This window comes from Trichomycterus rosablanca, chromosome 20 (assembly GCF_030014385.1).
Source record: "Trichomycterus rosablanca isolate fTriRos1 chromosome 20, fTriRos1.hap1, whole genome shotgun sequence".
In the NCBI taxonomy this organism is placed as follows: Eukaryota; Metazoa; Chordata; class Actinopteri; order Siluriformes; family Trichomycteridae; genus Trichomycterus; species Trichomycterus rosablanca.
Genome location: NC_086007.1, coordinates 10,820,504 through 10,847,300, shown reverse-complemented (window position 1 = coordinate 10,847,300; position 26,797 = coordinate 10,820,504). Strand labels below are relative to the sequence as shown.

At 37.3% G+C, this 26,797-nt stretch overlaps 1 protein-coding gene across 3 annotated transcripts in view; it reads right to left on the bottom strand.

Annotated features, from left to right (window-relative positions):
• Window positions 1-684: 684 nt before the first annotated feature.
• The window catches only part of eml2 (EMAP like 2), a 39,846-nt gene continuing 13,733 nt past the window's right edge, over window positions 685-26,797 (bottom strand). For 2 of the 3 annotated variants that reach the window (XM_063016603.1, XM_063016604.1), the window contains exons 4-22: window positions 26,451-26,555; window positions 20,840-20,868; window positions 19,689-19,818; window positions 18,100-18,249; window positions 16,311-16,380; window positions 15,971-16,081; window positions 15,683-15,778; window positions 12,685-12,819; window positions 12,461-12,560; window positions 9,488-9,642; window positions 9,192-9,317; window positions 7,814-7,945; window positions 5,594-5,661; window positions 4,566-4,654; window positions 3,704-3,801; window positions 3,538-3,625; window positions 3,354-3,449; window positions 1,367-1,497; window positions 685-1,272 (exon numbers count right to left, since the gene is read on the bottom strand). In XM_063016603.1, coding sequence (XP_062872673.1) covers window positions 1,147-1,272; window positions 1,367-1,497; window positions 3,354-3,449; window positions 3,538-3,625; window positions 3,704-3,801; window positions 4,566-4,654; window positions 5,594-5,661; window positions 7,814-7,945; window positions 9,192-9,317; window positions 9,488-9,642; window positions 12,461-12,560; window positions 12,685-12,819; window positions 15,683-15,778; window positions 15,971-16,081; window positions 16,311-16,380; window positions 18,100-18,249; window positions 19,689-19,818; window positions 20,840-20,868; window positions 26,451-26,555 — 2,035 coding nt within the window. In that variant the 3' untranslated portion in view covers window positions 685-1,146. Of the gene's footprint in view, window positions 1,273-1,366; window positions 1,498-3,353; window positions 3,450-3,537; window positions 3,626-3,703; window positions 3,802-4,565; window positions 4,655-5,593; window positions 5,662-7,813; window positions 7,946-9,191; window positions 9,318-9,487; window positions 9,643-12,460; window positions 12,561-12,684; window positions 12,820-15,682; window positions 15,779-15,970; window positions 16,082-16,310; window positions 16,381-18,099; window positions 18,250-19,688; window positions 19,819-20,839; window positions 20,869-25,138; window positions 25,155-26,450; window positions 26,556-26,797 lie in introns of those variants that run through there. The other variant, XM_063016605.1, reaches the window with a different exon arrangement.

Here is a 26,797-nt window from a genome sequence, read left to right as displayed (position 1 = left end):
ACATGGTGGTGGTGTGTTATTGTGTGTTGTGCTGGTATGAGTGGATCAGACACAGCAGCGCTCTGTCCACTCTATTAGACACTCCTACCTAGTTGGTCCACCTTGTAGATGTAAAGTCAGAGACGATCGCTTGTCTATTGCTGCTGTTTGAGTTGGTCATATTCTAGACCTTCATCAGTGGTCACAGGACGCTGCCCACAGGGCGCTGTTGGCTGGATATTTTTAGTTGGTGGACTATTCTCAGTCCAGCAGTGACAGTGAGGTGTTTAAAATCTCCATCAGCACTGCTGTGTCTGATCCACTCATACCAGCACAACACACACTAACACACCACCAGTGTCACTGCTGTGCTGAGAATGATCCACCACCCAAATAATACCTGCTCTGAGGTGGTCCTGACCAATGAAGAACAGGGTTAAAAGCAGACTATAAGGCATGTAGAGAAATAGATGGACTAGAGTCAGTAATTGTAGAACTACAAAGTGCTTCTATATGGTAAGTGAAGCTGATAAAATAGACAGCGAGTGTAGAAACAAGGAGGTGATTTTAATGTTGTGGCTGATCGGTGTATATTGCCACATATTTCCAATTTTCATTCCCAAGTTGTATTTCAGGCTTTGAAAAATGTAAAGCATTAAAATAGGTTAATTAATACACAGTCATGTTTGAATAGACACCGTTGAATATAGTGCAGTACAGTAGAAATTTTATTAAGAAAATGAAGGCAAAGCACAGCTTAGGTTTATTCCTAGATAAATATAAAGCACTAATTGCCACAACATGTATTACATCACATGTCCACACAGTTACTGCATAATATATTATTTATGAGGCTAAAACTTTTATAATAGGCGTAAATATGGCTAAATAATTAGGACATGCCTTTTTCTTATTTCCAGAGATTCCATTAATCATTAATCAGCATGGTACACAATGCAGGTTCTTCCTACTTTTACTTATGTTCAAAAAAAGCCCCAAATTCTGATCTTGGACTAGCATCTGTGTAAGGACATCTGTGTTGTGAAACATTCAGTGGTACAAGACTACGGACTGACAGAACTATGTAATGCAAAGTAGGCACAGCAGTGCTGCCCTCTATTGGGCAGGAGGCTTGAGTAACTAAGCAGCAGGTTTGCACAGGCATAATCAGACAAGTGCCCACTGAAGGATGCTGGTGTCCTTCCCCCCAGTAGAGACAAGCTGGCTGTCATCATGCAGAAAGGCAATGTTGGTCACATGGCTGCTGTGTCCACCATATACATGACTGGGTGCCTAAAAGCATGGACAAAGAGCAGATTTTACAAACTGAATTACATTTCAACAGCATGTGATAATGTGTTTACACAGATGAGTGCAGGAAGCTTACCCTTGACTGAGAACAGGGGTTTGAGAACAAACGCACTTTGCCGAAATCATCGGCTGAGGCCAGAACACTGCGGTTATTTGACCTGCAAACAGCATTGATGTCTGTGCCATCAGCACCGTCTGGCCAGATGCCTAGCAACATTTGAGAGCGAGAGAATATAGTACCTTCTATAAGTAAAATGTTTTCATAATATAGGATGGTTCTTATATAGATTAATATTAAACATTTAATCAGTATTTCCAATTACAGCCACTAAACTCACTTAGAGTAAAACAAAAATCTTGAGACATGATCAGATTTTTTTGTACAGAATTAATTTGATAGTTTTGATTGTTTAAATCCTGGCTTCAGGTAATCATTCATTCAAAATTTAGTGTTATATGTAAGTGGCAGAATTCTTCACATTATTATTATACAGTATTTTAATGGAATTTCCATATAAGGCAGCATAGTTATGTTATGGTACAACATTCTGTATGTAATATTTAAATTCCCTTGTAGTATTATGTTTTTTTTTTTAACAAAAAAATGTGGACACCCAAATTTTTGCCTAAACTCTGTGTTCTGACCCCCTCCCTTCTTTCAACTGGTTGTTGAATAAGGAAAGAATATGGTGTCTGTCCATTTTGTCTATTTAATTAAAACATAAAATTACATATCGTCGCTGTCCGATGAAAGCCACGTATCTCCACTTTTAGCGGTTTTCACTTTTTTACATGTGTTGATTGTGGGTATAAATCTCTGTCTGTCCATAGCAGCAAATTTCAAAATGACCAATGAAAAGATGAAAAATCACGCTATCTTTTTAACGAGTCTCTCCATTGGCTGCTAGATTAAATGTGCTGATTTTGACAAGCTATAGTCTAGTATAGTAAAATTAGACTCTGCTCATGCTAAAACATGCATTCATACTGGCAGTATTAAAAAGAACACACAACAGGCTGTGCAGGAATTTGGACGTGCTCTTTGAAATTCACCCAAAGAAATCCGCACGTCTCCGTTTGCTGTTTACGATACACGTAAGTCCATTTTACATATGAAACCGACGGACTGACGACCTGATAAAGATATATTTTTATTTATGTACTGAATTGTATCTAAATTGCACCAGCTGTGGTTTGTTTGCACCGCTACTGTCAGGGAAAAAAGGTTTTTCCTTTTCCTAAAAAGTTGGGTTTTGGAGATACGTGACGATATGCAAATTACTACAAGGGATTTTCAAAAAGTCATTGAAAATGGTGAGGGGAGGAGTAGTAACTAGTTGTGTCTGAGAGACTAAGAGAAAGCTTATAGTCCGGATTTAGCGCCATCTGATTTCAACCTTTTTGGACCGCTCGACAAAGCTTCAAAGGAAAGAAGATTTTCACGTGATGATGTGAAAGCAGCGGTGCATCAGTGGCTACGTTTTGAACCAAAAACCTTTTTCCGCTGATGGCATTGTAAATCAAATTGTGATTGCAAAGTTGGTACAACGCTGGGAAAAATGCATCGAAAGATAACTATGTAGAAAAGTGATGTAATTTGTTTTTGAAATCCTTAATAAATAGAGTTTAAAGAAAGTGCGAAAACTTTTGAAGAATTCTCATATTTTTTTCCTTTCATCTGCTCCCATATTTAGGGGTCGCCACAGTGGATCATTCTGGTCCTCATGCCTGATCTGGCACAGTTTTTGCACTGGATGCTCTTTCGGACGCAACCCTCCTATTTTTATTCAGGCTTGGGCAGTGGGAGTGCCTTTCAATTGCTCCTCCCGATAGCTAGGGTATTCAGACACCACCTCAGACTTAGCCAATTATGTTTGTGTAGACGCACGAACGGTCTATAGTACCACTGAGATTCAAATCCTGGATTTTAGTGGTAGCTAGTGTGTTTCACCACTGCACCACTCAAGCTTCCACAAATTGCTGTTTTCCACTGATGTTAGGACACTGTAAACAACAATGCAACTTCTCATTATTAAGTGATAGTGTGCTGAGATATGACTCACCAAAGACACTGAAACTCAGCACACATGTGGAAGAGGCCCATTCAAGGTTACGGACCACATCTGCACTGGTAATATGTTTCCCAGTAGAAGCCTCCCCTTTAAAACAGACCATAAGAATTAGAAAAATCAAACTTAACCTCAATAAACTATGGTGTGTTTGTGTGTGAGTGATGAATCAACTTACAGTACAAGATTTCATAGTCCCCTGAGTTTGTGACAAGATACTGGCTGTTGGTGGACCAGTCTAAGTGAGTAACAAAACTTGAATGGCCCTGAATGAACATACATACAGTAGTGAGTACAAGATAAAATCAGTCAAAGTCATAAAATGTGAATCGTTAATGACTTACAGTGCATTTGCTAATGCGGCTGTATTTCCTCCCGTTTTCAGTCACAGCGTAAATGTAAACAAAGTTGTCATGGGAGCCCACAGCCAGGTATGCACCATCTATAAAAGAAAGAAGCAGTTTAAATACAAAAACATACCCTAAATACCTCTCACTTTCATCTGTTCATATACTTTTCATCCTAGTCAGGGCCATGCTGAGAGGAAGAACATACCAAACACCTCACAGAAACTGTCAGTCAGAATGTATATTTATTTATTTGGATTTTAACGCCATGTTTTACACACCACATTAATGACAGAAACGGTAGTTACTCATTACACAAGATTCATCAGTTCACAAATTTTAATGTTAAACACAGTCACTCACTCACTTTCTTAACCGCTTATCAAATTAGGGTCTATGCTGGAGCCTATCCCAGCTTTTCAATGGGTGCAGGGCACACAGTAACACTATGGATGGGGCGCCAGTCCATCGCAGGGCAGACACACATACACACAGCAACACACACACATTCACCTATAGGGCAATTCAGTGCCTCCAATTAACCTGACTGCATGTTTTTGGACTGTGGGAGGAAACCGGAGCTCCCGGAGAAAACCCATGCAGACAAGAGGAGAACATGCAAACTCCACACAGAAAATCAAACCCAGGACCTTCTTGCTGTGAGGCGACAGTGCTACCCAGCGAGCCGCCCATGTTAAACACAGTCATGAACAATTTTTTATCTCCAGTTCACCTCACTTGCATGTCTCCGGATTGCTGTGAGGCGACAGTGCTACCCACTGAGCCACTGTGCCGTCCCGTAAGAAAGGCATTGCTAAATATAAACCATACACAATCAAATAATGGAAACTTTGCAGACCTGGAGAGTATTTCACGTTGGAGATGATTTCATTTCCATCGGTATGCATAGAAATAAGATCCCTGGTGTCTGTGTCAAGAACGAGCCACCTATAATGGACAAAAATAAAGACATTTATTTTGTTGTTTTGTCACTAAATCAGATTAACAATTTACTACATTAAGCTCCAAAATTATTAACACCTTTTATGGGAAAAAAGCCTTTTAGGCCACTTTTTACAGCACCAATCCATCACAGGATATCACTTTCCTACCCATTTCTTCATTCACTTTCATTTTCTCCATGTTTTGGAGGTAGAAATATATTGGAGCTGAAAGCCATGCTGAAATATTAGATAGTTTTATTTTTTTGCTTGAAAGATCTTGGTCTTAGTGTTCTAGCAGAAGCAAACAGTATTTTCTTTAAAATATTCCATTCGTTTTGAAGATTCATGTCATTATGAATCCACTTTCTATCTGATTCAACTCCAAAAGTTCAAAAATAAACATTTGTGATCTTGTATGCAGTCCCATTTACTCATTAAACAGAACAATGGTGTAAAATGTGAAAAATGTAGTCTTTTATATCTACAGGCAGTGCTTTTTATACAACACCTCCAAATAGCTCAGTGGTAAGAAGGTGAAAATTCATAGCTGATCTTGGAACTTCACACCATCAATAGAGTTAACAATTATAAAACTGTGATTCTTGGGTTCTTTACCATTCTTTGCCATACTTTCACGATTATTTTCCGTGAAAGCTATAATTTTATGCACACTCATCCTAACATTTTTACTTGTTTACGAAGTTCACTAACAAGGTAACTAAAAAAATTTCAGTTAACTGTGTAACATACTGTATAAAAACAATAAACTAATATTTACACATCCATTACATTACACACATAAAGTAAACTGTATCTCTACCTAAATGTAGCAATTAAAGAATTAGGAACAACTATGAATTGTCTCTTCTTTATACTAACAGCCAAAACAGAGAATAAAGCACTTGTTTGTACTGTGGGATGAAACCCGCATGTGCGGTTATACCTTCCAGTCATGGTGCCCACAGCAAGCACAGTGCCGCTAGGGTGGAAGCCAGCAGAACGTCCTGGGTCCTGTAGGTCAGAAAACATCAACAAGGATGATAAATATAGCCAGGAACAACTTTAGTGACAAAACACTTCATGAAGCTTAAGAGTTCAAGAAGTTATAGAGTTATCTAGCCCAGCAGATCTGAAATATCAGACCAAATTATTAAAATACCTAAGATATGGGTCTTGAATGAGTACTAACAGCATGTTTGGAATTGGAAGCTGTTACAGGAAAAGATGGACCAACTTCATAACAATACCTATAGATCTATAATGAGATGTCATAAAAGCTCCTGTAGAGGTGTGTGGGTATCTCAATACTTTTGTCCATATAGTTACCAGTTTGACCATGTTATTGTATGTGAAGTAGAACATACAATCAGGAGTGCTTAATGGAACATCCTGTTCTGAAAATCTTGTGTGAACAAATGTGATGTGGATATTAGCAACAAAGGAGCTGCTGCTATAGAACAACATGCTGGTAACCTTTAAAAACACCTTAAAGATACACTGAGATTTTTACTGATCTCATGAACAAAGAAAAAGCAATACCATGTTTTTTCTTACACAGCAGCCTCTCAACCCAGGATGATATAAAGCTCATTTGACTGTGGACAGCATCAGGTTTAGCAGATTCTAATATACAGCAGAACTGGTTTTAGTGGTACTAAAATAAACCTGACTTTCCACATGGATTTTTTCTTAGCCTAAGGTGTGTGTTTGGGTTTTTCTGACCTTGACATGCATGTGTGGCTAACAATAAAGGACATGCATTAATGCTTTATTACATGTGTTGAACTCAATCCACATCATTTTTTAGATGGCGCCCAGCCAACCGGAGGCGACACTGAGTTGCGAATCAAGGAGTTCAGAATCTTGGTGCTGGTGTGCTAGCGGAATATTGCGCTGCGCCACCTGAGCGCCCTGTGAGGAATGTCATGGTCTGATGAGACCAAGGTTTTTGGCCATAATTCCAAAAGGTATGTTTTGCACAAGAACAACTCTGCGCATCACCAAAAGAACACCATACCATACGGATGGTGTTGGCATCATTATTAGTTTTTCTTTTACTGGAACTGGGGCTTAAGGGAGTCCCAGTTTAATTGTGAGTAGTACAAAATTAAAATTATAAAACGGATAGTTCCGGTCCTAAAATCTGTTTGGCTGAGTCGCGTTCGAAGCCGTTGTAAAATCCCCGATAAATGCACACCTATGACCACCTCACATCGTTCCATATTAATACGCCACTGAATAGAAAAAATTAATGTTATTTTCGCCCTCATGTTGCCTAGCAACACTGTTAATCGAACTATTTTGCGTCGCGGAAGAACGCTTTATTGTAAGTTTATACACAATAAATACATTTATGAATTAAACATTGTTGTATTTATTATATTTTATGTTGACCGCCGTTTTATAAAAGCAATAAGCCACTCGAGACCGTGCATTACTGTTATGATTTTAGCACGGGGAAAGAAGTTTTAGGCACTCCGCTTCGCGTCGTGCCAAAAACGTCATCCCCGTGCTAAAATCACAGTAATGCACGGCCTCTTGTGGCTTATTGCTTTAATATCCGTCAATTTTTACACAAAACCTTCAGGCCTGAAGAGGAATTTCACCTTTCAGCACCAAAGCATAGCTCCACATCAAGAAAAGAATGGCTTCACCAGAAGAAGGTCAAAGCTTTAGAATGGCCAAGCCAGAGCCTAGACCCGAATACAATTAAAATGTGTGGGGTGACCTGAAGGGCTGTGTAAGAGAGATGGCCTCACAGTCTGACAGATGTAGAGCGCTTTTGCAAGGACGAGAGGGCAAAGATTGCGCCAAGTCAAGACATGCGATCGACTACTACCCAAAAAGACAGAATGCTGTCATAAAAACTTACAATAACGTGGTTAATACTGCATATACTACATACTATATATATGCACATATACATATATATATATATATATATATATATACACAGTATATTTTGTGGCTTTGCTAATTCTAGGCTTATGGTAGTGTTCCTCAGAACAGTTAGCACTAGGGAGCTGTTTACGTTGCACAGTGTATGTACCACGGTGACGCAGACTGTGTATGTCTAAATGATTTGTTTTGCTCGCAGTCAGTCTCCTAGGTTTCTCCTCTGTATGTAATGCATGCATAAGGTGCAAATGATGAAGGTGCAAACCTCAATGGCCTTGTTCCACAGAGGCTGATGGGAGGTAACGTCCCACAGGTGAACCTGCTTGTCTTGACCACAGGTTACAAACTGTTTCATGCTGGGGTGCACGTCCAGACCCCACAGCTCATCTGTGTGACCCTGTCAGTCAAGCATGAATAGATAAGGAACACAGTATAATACAAATTTTACAAATAAACAATAATGAATGCCTGCAACACACTCCAAAAGAATTGAGACAGAGGCGCCCTTTTTTATTAATTACACTTTTTAATCATTTGGGTACTGAGGATACTAATTGTTGCAGTTTTGCAAGTACAATTTTTGCATCTACTTGCAGGATACAAGACTTTAGCTGCTCAGCAGTACCTGGTCACAATTGTCTGATTCTTCTCTTTATGATGAGCCATACATTTTAAATAGAAGACAGATCTGGACTGTAGGCAGGCCAGTCAAGCACTTTGTGTCTACAAAGTCACTCAATTGTAGCATGTACAGATTGGGGCCTGGCATTGTCTTGTTAATCAAGACAGTACTGCATCCACCTTTTGCATTTTTTCCATAAAGGGAAAGAATATCTGAGAGTCCTGGAGGAAATCTGATCCCCAAAGACGTAAGGGATGTAACGGTGCCCCACAAGACAGTTAAAAATCGGTGCACATGTGCCACGATTCGAATCGGTTATTCATTTAAGATGAATCGATATTCACTTTAAACTGCAGAGGGCTCTGACACTATTCACCTCGCCTGGTTGACGAAACTTCACAAAGTAGCCAAATTTATTTATGTGAGGATACTTTCTTTATTTGTACTATTCATTTATTTATATAATGTTGGATTTGTTTTAAAATTTCATTTCAGTTTTTGTTTACACAATAAGCATTATTTGGCATAGTTTGTACCTACCTCAGAAATAAAAGGGCATTCATTCATTATTTAGATACATAAAATATAAGCACAAATACAGTATTTTATTTTTAGATGAAGATAAATAATAAAAGGAAACTTTGTTATAATTTGTTTTCAATTTCATTTTGAAATTTTGAAAAAAATCGGGAAAAATCGTATTGTGAACCCAGTATCGTGAATCGTATCGCATAGTGGGTAGAGTGTATCATTACATTTACATTTACATTTTCAGCATTTAGCAGACGCTTTTATCCAAAGCGACTTACACAATGAGCTGGACACGGTGAGCAATTGAGGGTTAAGGGCCTTGCTCAGGGACCCAACAGTGGCAACTTGGTGGTGGTGGGGCTTGAACCGGCAACCTTCTGTTTACTAGTCCAGTACCTTAACCACTGAGCTATCACTGGCCCCTAAGTAATATTGTTATATTGTTTAATATTATTGTAATATTATTATAATATTAGTATTAATTTTGTACCTGAACAATGGGTGTGAGTGCACCAGAGAAAGAGCCTTGCAGGATGGCATTTTTGGTTGTGCCCACAAATAATTCATCTTGTTTTCCCTCGGTTAAAGTGCGAACAGGTCCAAACGCCTCAGGAACCTGGATGTATTATGAATAAACAAAGAATAAAAGGGTTTAATTTGTAAAAATATGCTTATAAGATTTCTAGAAAGCTGTATGTGAGACAGGACATATATTTAAACCTAACACATTTATTTAGCATTAAGAGGTTTCAGTTAACCAATACAGTACTCTGATGCCCTACTTACCGCCATCTCATTTTGTTTTTGGTATTCATGGTCCCATAGCACCACTCTGCGATCCTTCCCTCCTCCTGACACCAGTGTACCATCCTTCAGCACATACAGGGAGAAGATCCCGCCTTCGTGTGCTGCTGCAACCGCCTGACTGATTCTGTTACTGCCTGTCCATGAAAGTCCACAATAGAATTAAAAACCATGAACATACAGGTTCCCGGTCAGTGCTATTTGGTATTCAAACCCTGTTTGCATATGGTCTTGCGGTATCTTTTCTTTTTGCATAAACCGACACTTTTCTTGCCTGGGCTCATGTATAAATGCACGTTTACATACTTGTTTACTCAGTTAACGTCAGGGGTGTCCATTCTTTCCCACAAAGGTTTGGTGTAGATTTAGATTTTCATATCAACCAAGCAATAGCTTCACCTAACAACTCATTCGTTTTTTATCCCCATTTTCCTCCCAATTTAGCGTGGTTGACTTTGCCTTCCGCTGCTGAGGGATACCCGATTGCATCAGAGGACAGCATGTTGCTGCACACGCCTCTTCACGTGCACAGCCCTCCTCTTCTCGCCCATGCATTCTGCACAGGCGTCTTATCCGCCAATCAGGGTCCTTACACAGCGTATGAAGATCCCACCCACACATAGTCCGGTCCCCACCCCTAGCAGATAGGGTAGCCAATTAGTATCTGCTACAGGCACTGCCAATTATGCCCGCCAGATGGCACCCAGTTGACCGGTAACTCATTAGACGTTAATAGTTTGTTTGTTTATTAGGATTTTAACATCATGTTTTACACTTTGGTTACATTCATGACAGGAAAGGTAGTTACTCATTACACAAGGTTGTAATGTCTTTGGACTGTGGGAGGACACCGGAGCACACGGAGGAAACCTACGCAGACACGGGGAGAACATGAAAACATGAAAACTTCACACAGAAAGGACCCGGACCGCCCCACCTGGGGATCGAACCCAGGACCAGGACCTCGTTGCTGTGAGGTGACAGTGCTACCCACTTAGCCACCGTGCCACCCCATTAGCTGTTAAAACCAATATTAACCGTATTACATAGATGGTGTGTTTGTCCTTAATTTGTATGAGAACCTACATTTCACACCAGTCATTTGTGGATTCCTACTTATATCACCCCACAGAGATTAATCACAAAACCTCAATGGATGTTGATAATCCAGAAGAATTAACCTTTGGATATAAACTTTAGTTTAGTTCTTTACTCAGTACAAACCAATGCTGGAACATATTGATAAATCCTCATTTTACCTATGTGCATTGCAACGTACTAGTCACGAAGTTCTTGAGCATACTGCCCTCTTGTGGTTGAAATATAATTTTGATCAATTCAACAAACAGGAAACGGTGCCTTGAAAGGGTAGAATTCAGGTATATACACCTAGTTTGTTTTTGTATTGAATATAAAAGGAGAATCTCAATTTATTAGTAAATTTGTGTAACCAAGTATTAACATTCTTGTTCTTGTAAAACTAACAATCTAATGCCACATATTACTAAAACTCCACTGGGGTGCATAACTCCACATATATAGTTATACCAGTGCTGCATTTAATTTACAACTTAAACTTGAGTGTATTTTTCTTCGTATATGTCCTAAAGCAATATTAATTACAGGCAGTATTAATAAAGTTATATTTACTGATGAATTCATTCATTTATTCATTTCAATAATGAATAATGATTTATCCTGGTAAGGGTCAAAGCAGGTCCAGGGTCAAAAGAAGGCATTAGATGGCATGAAGGAATACCTTCTGGAAAAGATGGCAGTTTGCAATCATGAGGCAAAACATATCCACATGTTGCCTCACACTAAGGGGCAATTAAATTTTTATAAAGCCATAAAAATCATTAAAAAAAATATTAAATATATTTAGATTTATTCCAAAATGTGTTATAAATAAAGAATCATAGAGAGAATTTACATCACAGATTTAATCATTTTCAATGTTTAAACCTACTTTGTAAATAATTTAGATATTAACTAATGGAGACATCCACTTCAGGACACACAATCATATGTTGATATAAAGTTTGTTTGTTAATTAGGATTTTAACGTCATGTTTTACACTTTGGTTACATTCATGACAGGACAGGTAGTTACTGGGTACACAAGGATCATCAGTTCACAAGTTTATATCGAATACACTCATGGACAATTTAGGATCTCCAATTTATCTCACTTACATGTCTTTGGACTGTGGGAGGAAACCGGAGCACCCGGAGTACACCCACGCGGACACGGGGACAACTTGCAAACTCCACACAGAAAGGACCCGGACTGGGAATCAAACCCAGAACCTTCTTGCTTTGAGGCAACAGTGCTACCCACTTAGCCACCATGTCGCCCTGTTGCTATAAAGTAAAGCCAAAAAGAGGCTTTATAAATCTACTGTTCTGTGTTAAGTAAAAAAAGAGCTTCAAACTGGTAAAAATTGCCAACCTTAATGGTGTAAACTCATGAAGGGTTTTTTTAAGCTCTGAAGTAGCCACCCATGAAATGTCCTTACTCAGTTATGCATCTGAACTTTAAATGTAAGGAACTTATCTTAAATATTAAACATTGACATTTTTCCATTTTACATTGCAAATTAAGCTGTCCTCTAAACACAGCCCTACAGCAATACTTCTTCCTGTGCCTACTGTTTAAAGACATGAACTGTTTATTTTGGAATTCAGTGGCCCATCTGTAGTAGCAATTTTCTATTGAACTTTAGGGTTCAACATGTATTTACACTGTGATGTTTAATCTTTGATAATCCACCCTCAATATTTGCTCTGTTTGATGTTGCTTTAGAAGTGCCTTTAGCAACCATAGAATGGCCTATTGTGTCCATGAGGGACATTAAAGGATGTGCAAAGTATTGATCTTCTAAATTCGTTTTCAAATGTACTAACAAAGGAAACAAAAGTCAGAGGAGATATGTTTTGGCATGCAGGCCTTACCTTTAGCCCAAATGTAGATGTTTCCACCTGAGTCTCCTGTTATTGCGTCTCCATTTTCAGCAAATGCTACACACAGCACATACTTGGGTTTCTCATGTTTCTAAAAATACATAAAATGTCATTTAAATATTTGAAAATACTTAACATTTTTAAACATAGAATTTAAAGTACTGTATGTGTCCAATGCTTAGTGCTAGTTTTTTTATTTAAAGAATCTCACAAACCTCAAACAGTCCCTGACGCTTGGTCAGAGTGTTTCCTTCTATAGTCCAGAAATTGAGGTGGGACTTTCCACAGGTGACAATGTGGTTAGCCTCCATGGGGTGGAAGACGGCCCCTAGCACAGATTCATTTGAACACTAAAACAGAAAATAGCACACAACAGATGTAAGTTTATAATTTAAATTAATAACTTTATCATTTTAATTACCTTCCCTTTTCTTTAAAGAAATTAAAGGTATTTAAAATGATTAAAGTATTTAAAATAATTAAAGGTATTTAAAATTTAAAATAACCACATGTTGTGTTTGTTTACATTAGCATTATGTTCCAAAACAAACTTTGTATTTCCTTAAAGCATTACAAACTCTGTGAATACACTTCATCTCCAAATATTAGATCCTTCTTTTAAAAAGCAGGTTCTAACTTTTATCAGAGCATCTTGATATTTGTTTTACTTGGCCCATGGTTTGCCTGGCAAAAACAATCTCAGTCACAGAGAAGTCCTCATATTCTGTGCCATACTTGTGTACATGTCTCGGAGAAACATACTTTTAAATAATGAAAAATAGTGCAATGTTCATTATACAGTACTGTATATTTCATGGTGCTCAGCAGTGCCCCTAGTAGTCAAAATGCAACCGCTGTATTTAAAGTAAATGCACTTTTATATGGAGCTTGAGCAGTTGAGCAAACCACTGAACAAATGTTGGGAGGAAGGGGGCATTTGGGGTACATAACGTTTTATTAAAAATAATATTATTTTAATTTGTTCTAAAACTATTTACAATTTTTTGGATGCAATTTACGAGGACTTTGTTAAAAACAAAAGTTATTCTCCATTGTTTGATATCCAACCCCTGGCAAAAATTATGGAATCACCACTCTTGGAAGATGTTCTTTCAATTGTTTAATTTTGTAGAAAAAAAAGAAATCACAGACATGCCACAAAACTATCATTTCTCAAACTGGCATTAAAGAAACAATAAAAAAAGAAACAAATATAATAGTTGTGGTCAGTCACAATTGCTTTTTTTTAGATCAAGTAGAGGAAAAAAATATGGAATCACTCAAATCTGAGGAAAAAATTATGGAATCATTAGAAAACACTGCACCATTATTACTTTGTTGCACCACCTCTGGCTTTTATAATGGTTTAAACTCTCTGAGGCATGGAGTTAACTAATGACAAACAGTATTCTTCATCAATCTGCCTTCAACTGTCTCTTGCTGTTGCCAGATCAGCTTTGCAGGTTGGAACCTTGTCATTGACCATTTTCTTCAATTTCCACCAGAGATTTTCAAATGGATTGAGATCCGGACTATTTGCAGGCCATGCCATTGACATTATATGTTTTCTTGAAGGAAAGTTTTCACGTCCTTTGCCCTATGGCAAGATGCATTATCATCTTGAAAAATGAAGTCATCATCACCAAACATCCTTTCAACTGATGGAATAAGAAAAGCGTCCAAAATTTCAATGTGGACTTTGGCATTTATTGAAGACCATCTCCCCTGTGCCTTTACCCGACATGCAGGCCCATATCATCAACAACTGTGGAAATTAACATGTTTTCTTTAGGCAGTTATCTTCATAAATTTCATTGGACAGACACCAAACAAAAGTTCCAGCATCATCACCTTGCCCAATGCAGATTCGCGATTCATCACTGAAGATCACTTTTATCCAGTCACCCACAGTCCACGATTGCTTTTCTTTAGCCTACTTTAACCTTGTTCTTTTCTTTTTAGGTGTTAATGATGGCTTTTGTTTGGCTTTTCTGTATGTAAATCCCATTTCTTTTAGGTGATTTCTTACAGTTCAGTCACAGACATTGACTCCACTTTCCGGCCACTTGTTTCTCATTTGTTTTGTTGTGCATTTTCTGTTTTCAAGACATTTAAGTTTTCTATCTTGATGCTTTGATGTCTTACTTGGTCTACCAGTATGCTTCCCTTTTACAACCTTCCCATTTTGTTTGTACTTGGTCCAGATTTTAAACACAGCTTACTGGGAACAACCAACATCTTTTGCGACATTCCACAATGATTTATCTTCTTGAAGGAGTTTTATAATCCTCTCATTTGTTTCAACTGACATATCTTGTGTTGGAACCATGATTCATGACAATCTGCTTTGTGCAACAGCTCTCCGAGGTGTGAGCACTCTTTTTAAACTGAAGAATAATTAGCAAATCTAATCTGCTGCAGATGTTTTGTTTTTAAACTGCAAATTACAGAGTGATTCCATAATTTTTTCCTCAGATTTGAGTGATTCCATATTTTTTTCCTCTACTTGATCTAAAAAAAGCAATTGTGACTGACCACAACTATTATATTTGTTTCTTTTTTTTATTGTTTCTTAATGCCAGAAGGTTGACATTTTGAAAAATGATAGTTTTGTGGCATGTCTGTGATTTATTTTTTTTCTACAAAATTAAACAATTGACAGAACATCTTCCAAGGGTGGTGATTCCATAATTTTTGCCAGGGGTTGTAGTAGCATTAACATCGTGGTACGTAAAGAACACTATGTGCACAATATTCTGGAAATTCACAAAAAATATCCTATCAATTTGTAAAATTAGTCATTTCCAAATCCCTTTACAATAATGAAATATTTTTAAAACTCTTAATGTCACTTAATGGTACAAAGATTTCCCCTTTGTTTGCGGTCACCCTTAATTAATTAACCCTTAAATAATCCTCAAACTACGTATTCAATAAATTGACCTCAAAATCAACATACAGTTTAACTTGGAAAAATAATGGTCATTATTATTACAACTTATTATAATTCTCATGAAATCATTCATGAAATGCCATTAATTTTCCTTTAACACCACTGAATACAGTTAACAGAAAAGTTTGTTGTAATTAATTCCTAAAATTACTAAATTACATAATTACTAAAACTGTATGTTTATTATCTGACACAGTTTAATTTAATATTGTTGTTCTCTCTCACTCTCTGCACAGTTTGTCAGCCTCATCAGGCCTTACCTTCACATCAGCGATTTGCTTCTCTTTTTGCCAGTCCCACACAGACAGGATGTGGTCATTTGCATCATCAACTGCACACAGATAGGCACCACCATTCTATACGTGTGGGGAGAAATGCTTTTAATGCATTTCTAAACAATCTGTGTAATGTATTGTTGTGTACAGCACAATGAAGAGCAAAAAGTGCCTAATAACTTATGACAGTTTATAACTTAAACCGTATTAAAAACAAGCATTTAAAACTCTCCCAACTGTTACATGGGAATCAATTCTTTAATTCCAGCATACCGATTTAGAGAAGGCCACACAGGTAACAGCCCGGTCAAACACACCTGTCCCAATCACATGTAGTGTGTTCAGACTAACAGAGTCCCAGACACGAACATGTGGAGCCAGCAGCTTGTAGGAGAAATGAAGAAAAAAATTAGATACTATAGACACAAACTATACTTTAATGCATTTCTATCCATACAAGACTTATATTTAGACTTTCAACTAATACTGTCATGAAGACATGAAATTTACTTAAACATCATTATCAAATTATTATTATTTTAATAGGCAAAGACTATTTTGCCACTGAGAACAGTGTCAATTCCTTTATTTAAAAAAAAAATCTAAGCCTTACTTTGCCATCTTTGGATGTGCCAGCAACTTGTCCCGTTGCTATGGTGACCATGTCAGGGTGGATAGCCAAACTTAACAAAGAACATTGCAGTGGTCAGCAAGAAAGTCAGTTGATATTTTTGTTCGCTCTTGATTAGGCTGCAGGCTTCTGCTGACATTTTTTATTCAAACCAAGCAAACACATTCAAAACATTCAAACCCCATTTCCAAAGAGCTGGGACATTTTGTAAAATTTGATTAACAGACAGTTCAGCAGCTGAGGTCTTGTATCAAGCAGTGGTAATCTATTTGATGTACACCGCGCTGGAATAAAACAATGGTTTTATTCACGGCAGGAATAGGTCGTTTTTATATTAGTCTATAGCCTTTGTCAGTTATAATGATGATGTTTTTTTCAGATGCATCTTTTGTCCATTTTTTTATTTAGAATTGTTTCTATTTTTGCTCAATTAAAATGTTTTCTCATAGTCTCTGGTATTGCTATAGATTGTCGTTCCAGTAATTAGGGCACTCAGTCAGTATATGTTCGATAGAAATTGGTATTTGGCAGATATCACAACGTGGAGTAACTTTACAAATTACAATTAAGTTGGTCAGTAAAAACATTTGAATTTTTCACTTTGTACATTTATCAATCAAATAGATTCAAAAGAATTAACAAATCAGATATTGTTTTTATTGCAATTGAACAAAAATGTCCCAACTTGTCCCAACGATCCCAAAGAAACAGTTTGACATGAACAGTGTTGCTAATAAGTAATAAAAACTGTATAGCTGTCTGTATATGCCAGCTCTGTATATGCCAGCTTTGTATTTGCTGCCTGTATGACTTCTGCACTACTACTGGACTAGTAATCAGAAGGTCGCTGGTTCAAGCACCACCTCTGTCAGGTTGCTGCTGTTGGGCCCTTGAGCAAGGCCCTTAACCCTCAATTGCTCAATTGTAACTATAATGTAAGTCGCTTTGGATAAAGGTGTCTGCTAAACGCCAAAAATGTAAAATGTAAATTAAATTATCAGAAAACCACAAAACATATACCTGTTAAGTCTTTGCTTGCTTAGACGGTTTTAAACAAACAATTAAAATAGCTCACTCTTAGGCATTATTTAATACTAAGAATTAGTCCATAAAGTCATAACTATATATTAGAAAGTATTCTGATGATAGTAAAGTTTCAGGGTAATTTGTGTAATATACAGATTCTTTTATATTATTGTCCAGATATCAATAGTAGCCAAATCATCTTGTTAAGTGTAAATGTGTGATGCGTTAATTTGCACAAAGCTAAATTCTATGAACTCTATAAGCTGTATTTACTCATCAAACAATAGTCTTGTAGCTTCAGTAAGAAATAAGCCACAATAAATGATACTGTATGCATTGTCCTTTAACTGTGAAATAAGAATAGGATTTGCATTTATGTTTTATATCGAGTTTGCCAGCCACAACCAACTGTATTATGAGAGTTGTAGATTAAGTGTGAGTCTGTTTGAATACAAAATGTATGCAGGTTGATAAAGCTTATCTACACCTATGGAAGGATGTATGAGTAATATAAAAAATGATTCCTGTTTTTTTAATGCAAATCAGGACTGAAACCAATTTAACTTCCTTCTGTGCGCATGGATAAAGCTTTTTTTAAGCAGAGATCAACAGTTTAGATAAAGGTAACAGCATTATTATTAGTGATAACAGGGGGCAGTTCATTTGCATAGGCCAAGGAAGATAAAGCTGCTGGCAGCAGATTACAGATCATGTCCAAAGTAGAACTGTGAGGCCAGATGCTTACCATTTTACATCATCATTGTGACCCAGATAGTGTCTCTGCTGCTGTTCATCCACATTATACAGCACAACCACAGACGCATTGAAGTAGACAATCTCTCCGGTTGGCAGCAGGTAGAGGTTAGAGCGGCAGTCTCGCCCCCTGTACCCATAACTGACAGACTGTGTTAAGTAATAGTGAGAAGCTGATAAACACTTCAGTTTTGAACATGTAACAAGCTACAGGCTATGGTTATTGTGATAAAAATACAGGGCTATCATGTTACAAGTTACCGATAAAAGGCAACAATACTGCTTTTACAAGGAGAAATAATGGGCAAATGGTTCCTTGCATAAGTATTTACCCATCTGAACTTTTTTAATATATTTTCTAATGATACAGCTTAAAACTGAAATAGGCTTAATTGGACAATTAACATAGTAATTATAAGAATTCAATAACTGCTCAAACCACATTTGACAGCAACTACAGGTGCAAGTCTTATGGGATAGGTCTCTATTAGCATTGCAAATCTGTGAAACATTGTGAATTGTGAAACTAAAGGGAGACGGCATGAAAAGCAGAAGTCTTGCCACAAATGCTCAATCAGATTAAGGTCTGGGCTTTTACTTCACTATTCTAACATGATGTGGTTATTAACAACTCTAGTATAGCTTTGACAGAATGCATAAGGGGGGGCTTATTTATTTCAAGTCTCTTGAATATAGTTTCAAGTCTCTTGCATACTAAAATAGATTTTCCCAGAAGTTTGCCCTGTAGTTGCCTATTCATCTTGCCTTTAACCAAGACCAGTTTTAGAGTCTTTGCTGATTAGAAAAATCCCAAAATAAAATTCATACAATAACTGACTTGGGATAGTGGGATTTATCAAATGACAATATATGTGCATGTAGGCATACATTCCAGCAAACACCGTTGTGAGAAATTGTTTCATAGTTCAACATAAATATGCAATTTATGTAAAACTAAATAAGCTTGCTCTGCATTACTTTTCATTGTAGCACAAATACTGCACTGCTTGTACTGAAATACAATGAATGTAATATGTTTTTGGCACATTCAAAGCACAACACAGTGAAATGTAGTACAGCTGACTGTATTTCAATCTGATTTGTATTAAACTCTGGCATAAATTCAACATTATGTTTTATCACCGCATGGTAGATCATCTATCTATCTATCTATCTATCTATCTATCTATCTATCTATCTATCTATCTATCTATCTATCTATCTATCTATCTATCTATCTATCTTAACACTGTGTTTACTCATGTGAGTTACATGCACGGCAGGAAAGGTTTATGTGGGTGCTTTGTATCCATTAGGTAGTCTCTGATATTATATGTGTGTTCCTAATTTAGTGATTGTTATGAATTTCAAAAGTTTTTTGCTTTTCCAAGGTTAAAAATGTCTTTCATTGTTCCAGCTACTGAGAATTTTTGTCTTTCCCTTTGGTATTTAGGGCACTCAGTTAGTATGTGTTTAATCGTAATTGCACTGCATGGTAGAAAACAATAAAGCCTTGATTTAATTTCACAGTTGATTATATATAATTCTGACACTAATTCGTCTTAATAAAATAAAGGATACACCCACTGAAGTTTAAGCTTGCTCTCTGGGAGTGGCACCTTCTGCTCAAGGCTGTAGCTTTCCCTCAGTTGGTCAGGTACATGCATGGTAACTGGGCGGCCACGAAGAAACATCCTAACATACCCATCCTCTGTTTGGTGATGAAGACACAAGTGAACAGTGTAAACATTGTTATTTGTTCATCAAACATTTTAGGTTACTTTAAAAGCTAAGCATTCAGGAAAGAGATCAGTTTTTAAGAAGCTAATTAAAATGCATAGGCTGACATCTACAACTGAAACTGGTCCACTTATTCACTACTATAACAGCATTCTGATAGCTCTCATCTTAGAAGGCTTGTTACTGTATAGATATTGGTCATTGATATCGATCCATTCAGCCACAAGCACTTCCACTCAATCTTAACATCTCCAGCAAGACAGAAAACAAGGAACTTAGTGGAAAGGTGGTATATAACAGTGCCAGTTTTAAAACTGGTTTAAGTGGTAAAACTGTTTATTTAGGCAATATAGTGTATATGATACCATTTAAGACTCAGATAATGCATATAAGAAGAATAAATAATTCTTTTCAGAATCAGAATCAGATTTATTGGCCAAGTATGTGGATACGCGCAAGGAATTTGGTTCCGGCTGATGGTATCTCTCCAGTATAAATACAGTATACAAGCAATGTACAAGTTGCAGACAATGCACAAGAACATTCAACACAAAAATATACAAACCATAAGACTATATACAGGCAATATATAGAAAATGTATTCGGCTGCTCCCATTAGATTAGAAAATTTGATTTGTCACAGTTTTTAGGTCAGATGCTTGTCCTGATGCCCCCTTCTATTTATCTGGGCTTGGGACCAGCACTAGGAGTGTGCTGACATGTTCCCCCACTCCTTCCGATGGCTAGGTACACATACCACCATGCACAGTTTTTTTTTTTATTTATGAGCCCAGGCCAGGATTCAAACCCCCTGGAGATTCATGCACTGCTGTTACTGCTAATGTACCAGAGCCTGATGGTTAAACACCAGCTCTCTTATTAGGGTATGTCTGTCCAGTATCCGTATATGACAGTGATGAGCTCTAGAACATGTCTAACGTATTGTAACGTTGTAAAGGTTGGAGGGATTTATTCATTGTGCATAAACTTACCAGCGTTATAGGTGCACTCTTTGGATTTACTAAAAGAAAACAGAGAAAAAAAAAATATATATTTAGTTCTTTCATTTTAAAGATATCATACATCTAGGGCTAAACAAGATTGGAAAAAACATATTAAAATAATATTCCAGAAGGACAGTCCTCAATTATTTAAACACACATCATAACAAAAATGAACCTTGCAAATAAAATCAGCTCAGCAATATTGCTTAAAGTGGTTTATAAAGCAATGAAATGTAGATTTATGTTTAAACAAAATTATAGAGGACACGGATTAAAAAAGTAACAAAGAAATCTCAGTGTGTGCAGTGCTACCATTTCATGTGCAGGACAATTTAGTACTGACACAATGCATTGTTCTTTAGACCTTTAGACAGCACTACTCTAAAAACTAGCATGTGTTTATGATGGCTGTCATCACATAGGCCACAAAGACTGTTTTTTAGGGATGTAACGATACACTCTACCCACGATGCGATGCAATGCGATTCACGATACTGGGTTCACGATACGATTTTTTCCCGATTTTTTTAATTGAAATTAAAGACAAATGATGACAGTTTCCTTTTATTATTTCTCTTAAAAAAGAAAAGAAAAGAAAATACTGTATTTGTGATTATCTTTTATTTATCTAAATACTGAATACCCTTTTATTTCAGAGGTAGGTACAAATTATGTAAAACAATTTTGAATTAAGCCCAATTTGACTGAAAAACACCGAATCTGGAAACCAGGCGTATAGCGCCAGTGATGTCAACCAGGCGAGGTGTATAGCGCCAGTGCCCTCTGCTGTTTGAAGTGAATATCAATTCATTTTACATGTCAAATCGATTTGAATCATCGAATTTTTGAATCGGTTGTTAACTGTCTTGTGGTACATCGTTACATTCCTACTGTTTGTCACTGCATCCAAAATTGCAAGTAAAGAATGTATGCACAGCAGAAGCCATAGGTTAAATGCCAACGAATTCACTGGGCTCAAGCTCAACTGAAATAGACTGAGGCTCAGTGAAATCAGAAAAAGATTTAAGAAGGGTCTTTTAGGCGTATTAGTGCCTGTGATGGCAACAAAATGTAGAAATGTATTAACACATTTTGAAACAGCTTGTCTTTTTAATGAGCTCTTTGTATAGTTCAACATGTCAACACCAAGTCATACTTTGTATGTTAGAACAGCATGGCTGCATAATCAGAGAGTTTGGGTGTTGTTTGGACTGCAGAGAGGCCAGTCTCTGTCTGTACATGAAAGTGTGTGGCACATTTTAAAATACAAAATATGATGGTAAAAGGCTCATACAGTTGTGCAACTGAACATCTGCATTAAATATCATTTAATATGAGTCACAGAGAATTGACAAACCACCGCTTTCTCTTTTCTATAGCATTTCACAAGCCGTTTCAACTTTCTGAAATGAGGGCTTGTAAATATTTAATAAGGTATACAATATCATCACAAATGGTGATGGTTTGAAACAGGTGTTAGGTGTCCTAGCTTGCAGGGGTGTGTATATAAGGTTTTAATCATTCATTAAGCTCATTCTTTATTACTGAGCCTGTGCTCAAAGCCAACCCATAAATGATCAGTGTGTGTAATAGGCTGATAACATGGCAATAAATCCAGAAAGACCTCAAATATGAGAAGCACATTTGGTTACACACTATAATACTGTGAGCGTGTGTGTGTGTGTTTAGGAAGTCTGTTTTTGCAGGCAATACCCAACAGATGGTCCCCTCCTTGTCAGTGAAGAAATGATAAGAAAGTCAGCTTGATTTACAGGCTGATTCTGACGGCTAATCATGACTCAAAAAATACATGGCACATAATGACACAGCAGCAAAGAAACTACAGGTACACCCATGATTGTACAGTTAAATTGCTATATACGCACAAAAAAACTGCTTTTATACAGTATTTGCTTTAATCTCTGTGTAACAGTACTGCTCATTTCAAATTTGCTTGACAAAACAATTCCCACAATTTCCAATTGCTATAGGAAAGCAACAATAAAGCACCAAGTTTTCCCATCTACAACAACCCCTTAAACCATCTAAAAATAAAAAGCTTGAGATTATAACTGGTGTCACATCAAGCAGATATTTATAGAATGCCTTTATTTGTCATATATACATATACAGACGTACAGTACAACAAAATTCTTTCTTCAAGTATCCCAGCTTGTTTGGAATCTGGGGTCAGAGCGCAGGGTCAGCCAACGTATGGTGCTTTTGGAGCAGAGAACAGTGGCTGCATGGCAGAGCTGGGATTTGAACTCTCAACCTTTCAGTTGATAGTCCAAAGCTCTACCCACTTTAGGCTACCACTGTCCCACTAGGCTACCACTGTCCCCTACTGTTTTTACTTACTACCTCATTAAACAGTAGTCCTTAAGCTTGGTAAAAAAAAAAAGTGGGTATACTGTGTACTATATACTAGTGTACAACCCAGATAGCAGCAGGTCCAGGCAATAATGGTCTGATAGTAGAACTTTGTAGTGCTAAAAAACTAATGAGATAGAATAGAAGTAGAAGAAAGAAGTAGAATGTGTCCATAAAATAAATATTGCTGAGCTGACAGTACTTCAGTGTGGTAGAATTTTCACCTTTATACAGAATGTAACTGTGGTAACTGCAGCCCTTTAAAAATTTAGACTATTTGGTCCGGCCTGTAATTAACATAAATCTTGAATCAAAACAGGCCCCCCAGAAGCAAGCATTGTACCCAGTACAACACTGCTGACTGGGATTTTAAAGAAAAGTAAAAAACATTTTGCATTTTCCCATTTTATCCCAATAGCAGGATCATGCATGGACAGCCACATATTGCCATCCATAATCAACCCTCAGGGGTGGCACGGCAGCTCAGTGGATAGCACTGTCGCCTCACACTAAGGAGGTTTTGGGTTTTGGGTTTTATTCTGAGGTGGAGAGGTCCGGTCCCTTTTGTGTGGAGTTTGCATGTTCTCCCTGTGTCTTTGTAGGTTTCCTCCCAAGACATGCCATGCAAGTTAAGTGAATTGGAGATACAAAATTGTCTGTGACGGTGTTTCACATTGAACTTGAACTTAATGGTCTTAATAGCTTCTGCTTGATGTGCTGCATGTATATTAGCAAATGAAGTCTTAGCTGCATTCTGATATAAGCAGCACTGTGTACTGTTCTGTGGATTATTTGTTTTGCAGAATGCAATTAGTGAAAGTGTGCCATCAATCAATAAGCTTAATGCATGTTGCAAATGGCAGTGGGAGGGGGGCAATCAATCTGCACAAAATGCTGTATACTGTATGTAGGGCATCTGCAGAGCAACACAACACGCTTTTTACAAGTGACTCACTATACAAGCAAACAAAAAATATTACCACATGTTGACATGACAATTTTCTGCATTGTGAGACAGCCAAGACAGCTCTCCAGCACGTAATTATTTACAGAGGAGACAATAAAACGTGTTTAAAAATACTTTACAGGTCGAGAATCTGTAACAGAAACCAACTACAAGCAGAAAATGTTAGTGGTCTATCAGAATAAATCAGAAAGCCGAGGGTTTTAGGGTCCTGCTTTTGATTTTTAAGTCAGGCTTTAAGAGAAAGCCTTTAATAAGCATACATCTTCAATCAAAACAGGTCTCACAGAAGCAAGCATTGTACCCAATACAACACTGCTGAGTGGGATATAAATTTTTTAAAGAAATGCATATTATGCATATCAAGCTAAGCGAAGCCCCTAACCATCAGCTGCTTAAATTACATACTATATACAACAACCCTGTTCTCTTCACTTTACCGTAAGGTTTTATATAAATATTTTACAGGTCAATAAAAAACACCACAAACCTTGTCTCTTTGTTCTCCACGTAGTAGAAAATGTTTTTTATAAGAACAGTTCTACTCTTACTAATACAAAATCCAAATGTAAGGGATAAGATGCATGTCAAAGAATATAGGGACCTAACATTAGTTCAAAAACACATAAAAACTAAAACTAATTAAACAAAAGTACACAAATATTTGAGATTTGTAATTTGACAAACTGAAAAAGTAAACCTGATGTTGTTAAAGTATTCATTTAGCCTTACAAAAACCTCACTTTTACAGTTTAAAAGACTCTGCACAGCTTCTTTTCATCATTAACATTCAAACTCAGCAAAAGAATAAGAAGTAACATACCAAACAGCATAAACCAACGTTCACAAAACACACCACAACTGCAATGATTCTTCAGTCTTCTAAAAGCTCCAAAGCATACTCTAAATTTTTAAAAGTATACAAAGCAGAAGAAATAAATAGGTTTTACCTGTTTGATTTCTTCATGGTGCTTTTGTTTGAGTAATAATATGAGCAAACAGGGCTGTACAAACCAACAGGCAACAGACAGGCAAGTTCCTTGTTTGAGAGAACTTAAGCCTTATGGTGCTATGACTCTGCCCCTCCAATGGCAGCCCACTTCCTCTCTCTCTGCATGACTGCCCCTTTCCATATAAACACACCCTCTACCACTTCATTGCAGCAACATGGAGAACTTTGTCGTGGTGGTGGGAGTAAATTATGCAAAAGGGCGCTGGCTGTATGATTCTAAAGAGCTTCCATGTTATCCAGCTGGATTATCTGCTCAGTGTGCAGGTGTTGTGAGAGCATTGTTTAATGTGATATTTAACTCCTCATCCACCGAGTTTATAGGGATGTTATAAAACTTGATTACTACTTATGGATTTATGTTACAAAGAGAACAACCATGGCCACTTTTATTTAATGGCTAATCTGACTGCTGCTGTAAACATGGCAACAATAAGAAACAATAAATGTTTCCTTATGCAACATTATAAAGTAGGGTTTAGCACAAGCAGCTAGGCTTGATGTATCCTGGATTCCTCTGTTTCAACAATACTCAGGTCTAGCTTGTAATTGACAGTTGAGTGGAAGAAGCAACAACCAAACAACCACTCCTTTTTAAAAAGATTAAACCAGCCAAAGGATGTATCTAGTTCATTTATTTTATTTTACCTGTAACTAACTGAAACACTAATGTACATTTTCAACATTTAGCAGACACTTTTATTCAAAGCGACTTACAGTACTGTGACAGTATATTGTCTAAGCAATTAAAGGTTAAGGGCCTAACAGTGGCAACCTGGCAAAGGTGGGGCTTGAGCCAGCAACCTTTTGATTACTAGTCCAGTACCTTAACCACTAGGCTACACCTGCCTTATAGAGTACTACAAACAATTCAAATTCATCTGTAGTAACTGCTTCATCTGGAAACACTGTACAAAAGGCAGGAACACACTGTACACTGTACCCACAGCTGTTGTGGGATACCACTGACTTTTTTAGTATCTCCCTTCCTTTCTCCCTCAGTAGTCAGTTCACCTTATGTGTATGTGTTTAGGAGGTGGATGTAAACAGAACACCCAAGAGAAAACCACAGAAGCATGGGAAGAACATGCCAACGTTTTACAGAAAGTGAAAAAAGGCAGTTAAAACCCAGAACTCTGGTCAGCGTAGTCATATTCTTAAACAGCTACATACTATCAGTTCATTGTGAACTGCAAAGAAAACATTAAGGAAACTAATATCACAATAAGGGGAAGCAAAGTTTGACTTATTACCTGTCTCTTTTGCCACTGGCAATGCTGCTGGATGAGGTGGTTCTGCTGCGTGAATCTGCAAGATCCTTTCTGGCTGTGGAGAGACGCTCGGTGGACATACTTTTTCTGACATGTAAGAAAAGAATAGAGAGACATGGCATGGCATAAAAATAAGCACATACACCTATGAGTCACCTGCCTAATATGCTGTCAAAATAGCTCTGACCCATCAAAACATGGGTCTCCACAAAACATCTGAAGGAGTCCTGTGTTATTTGGTGCAAAGACATGAACTAGTAAGCACTTTAATTTCTGTACACTGCAAGCTAAATTGTCCTACAGTGCATCCTGGTGCCATCTCTTCACTG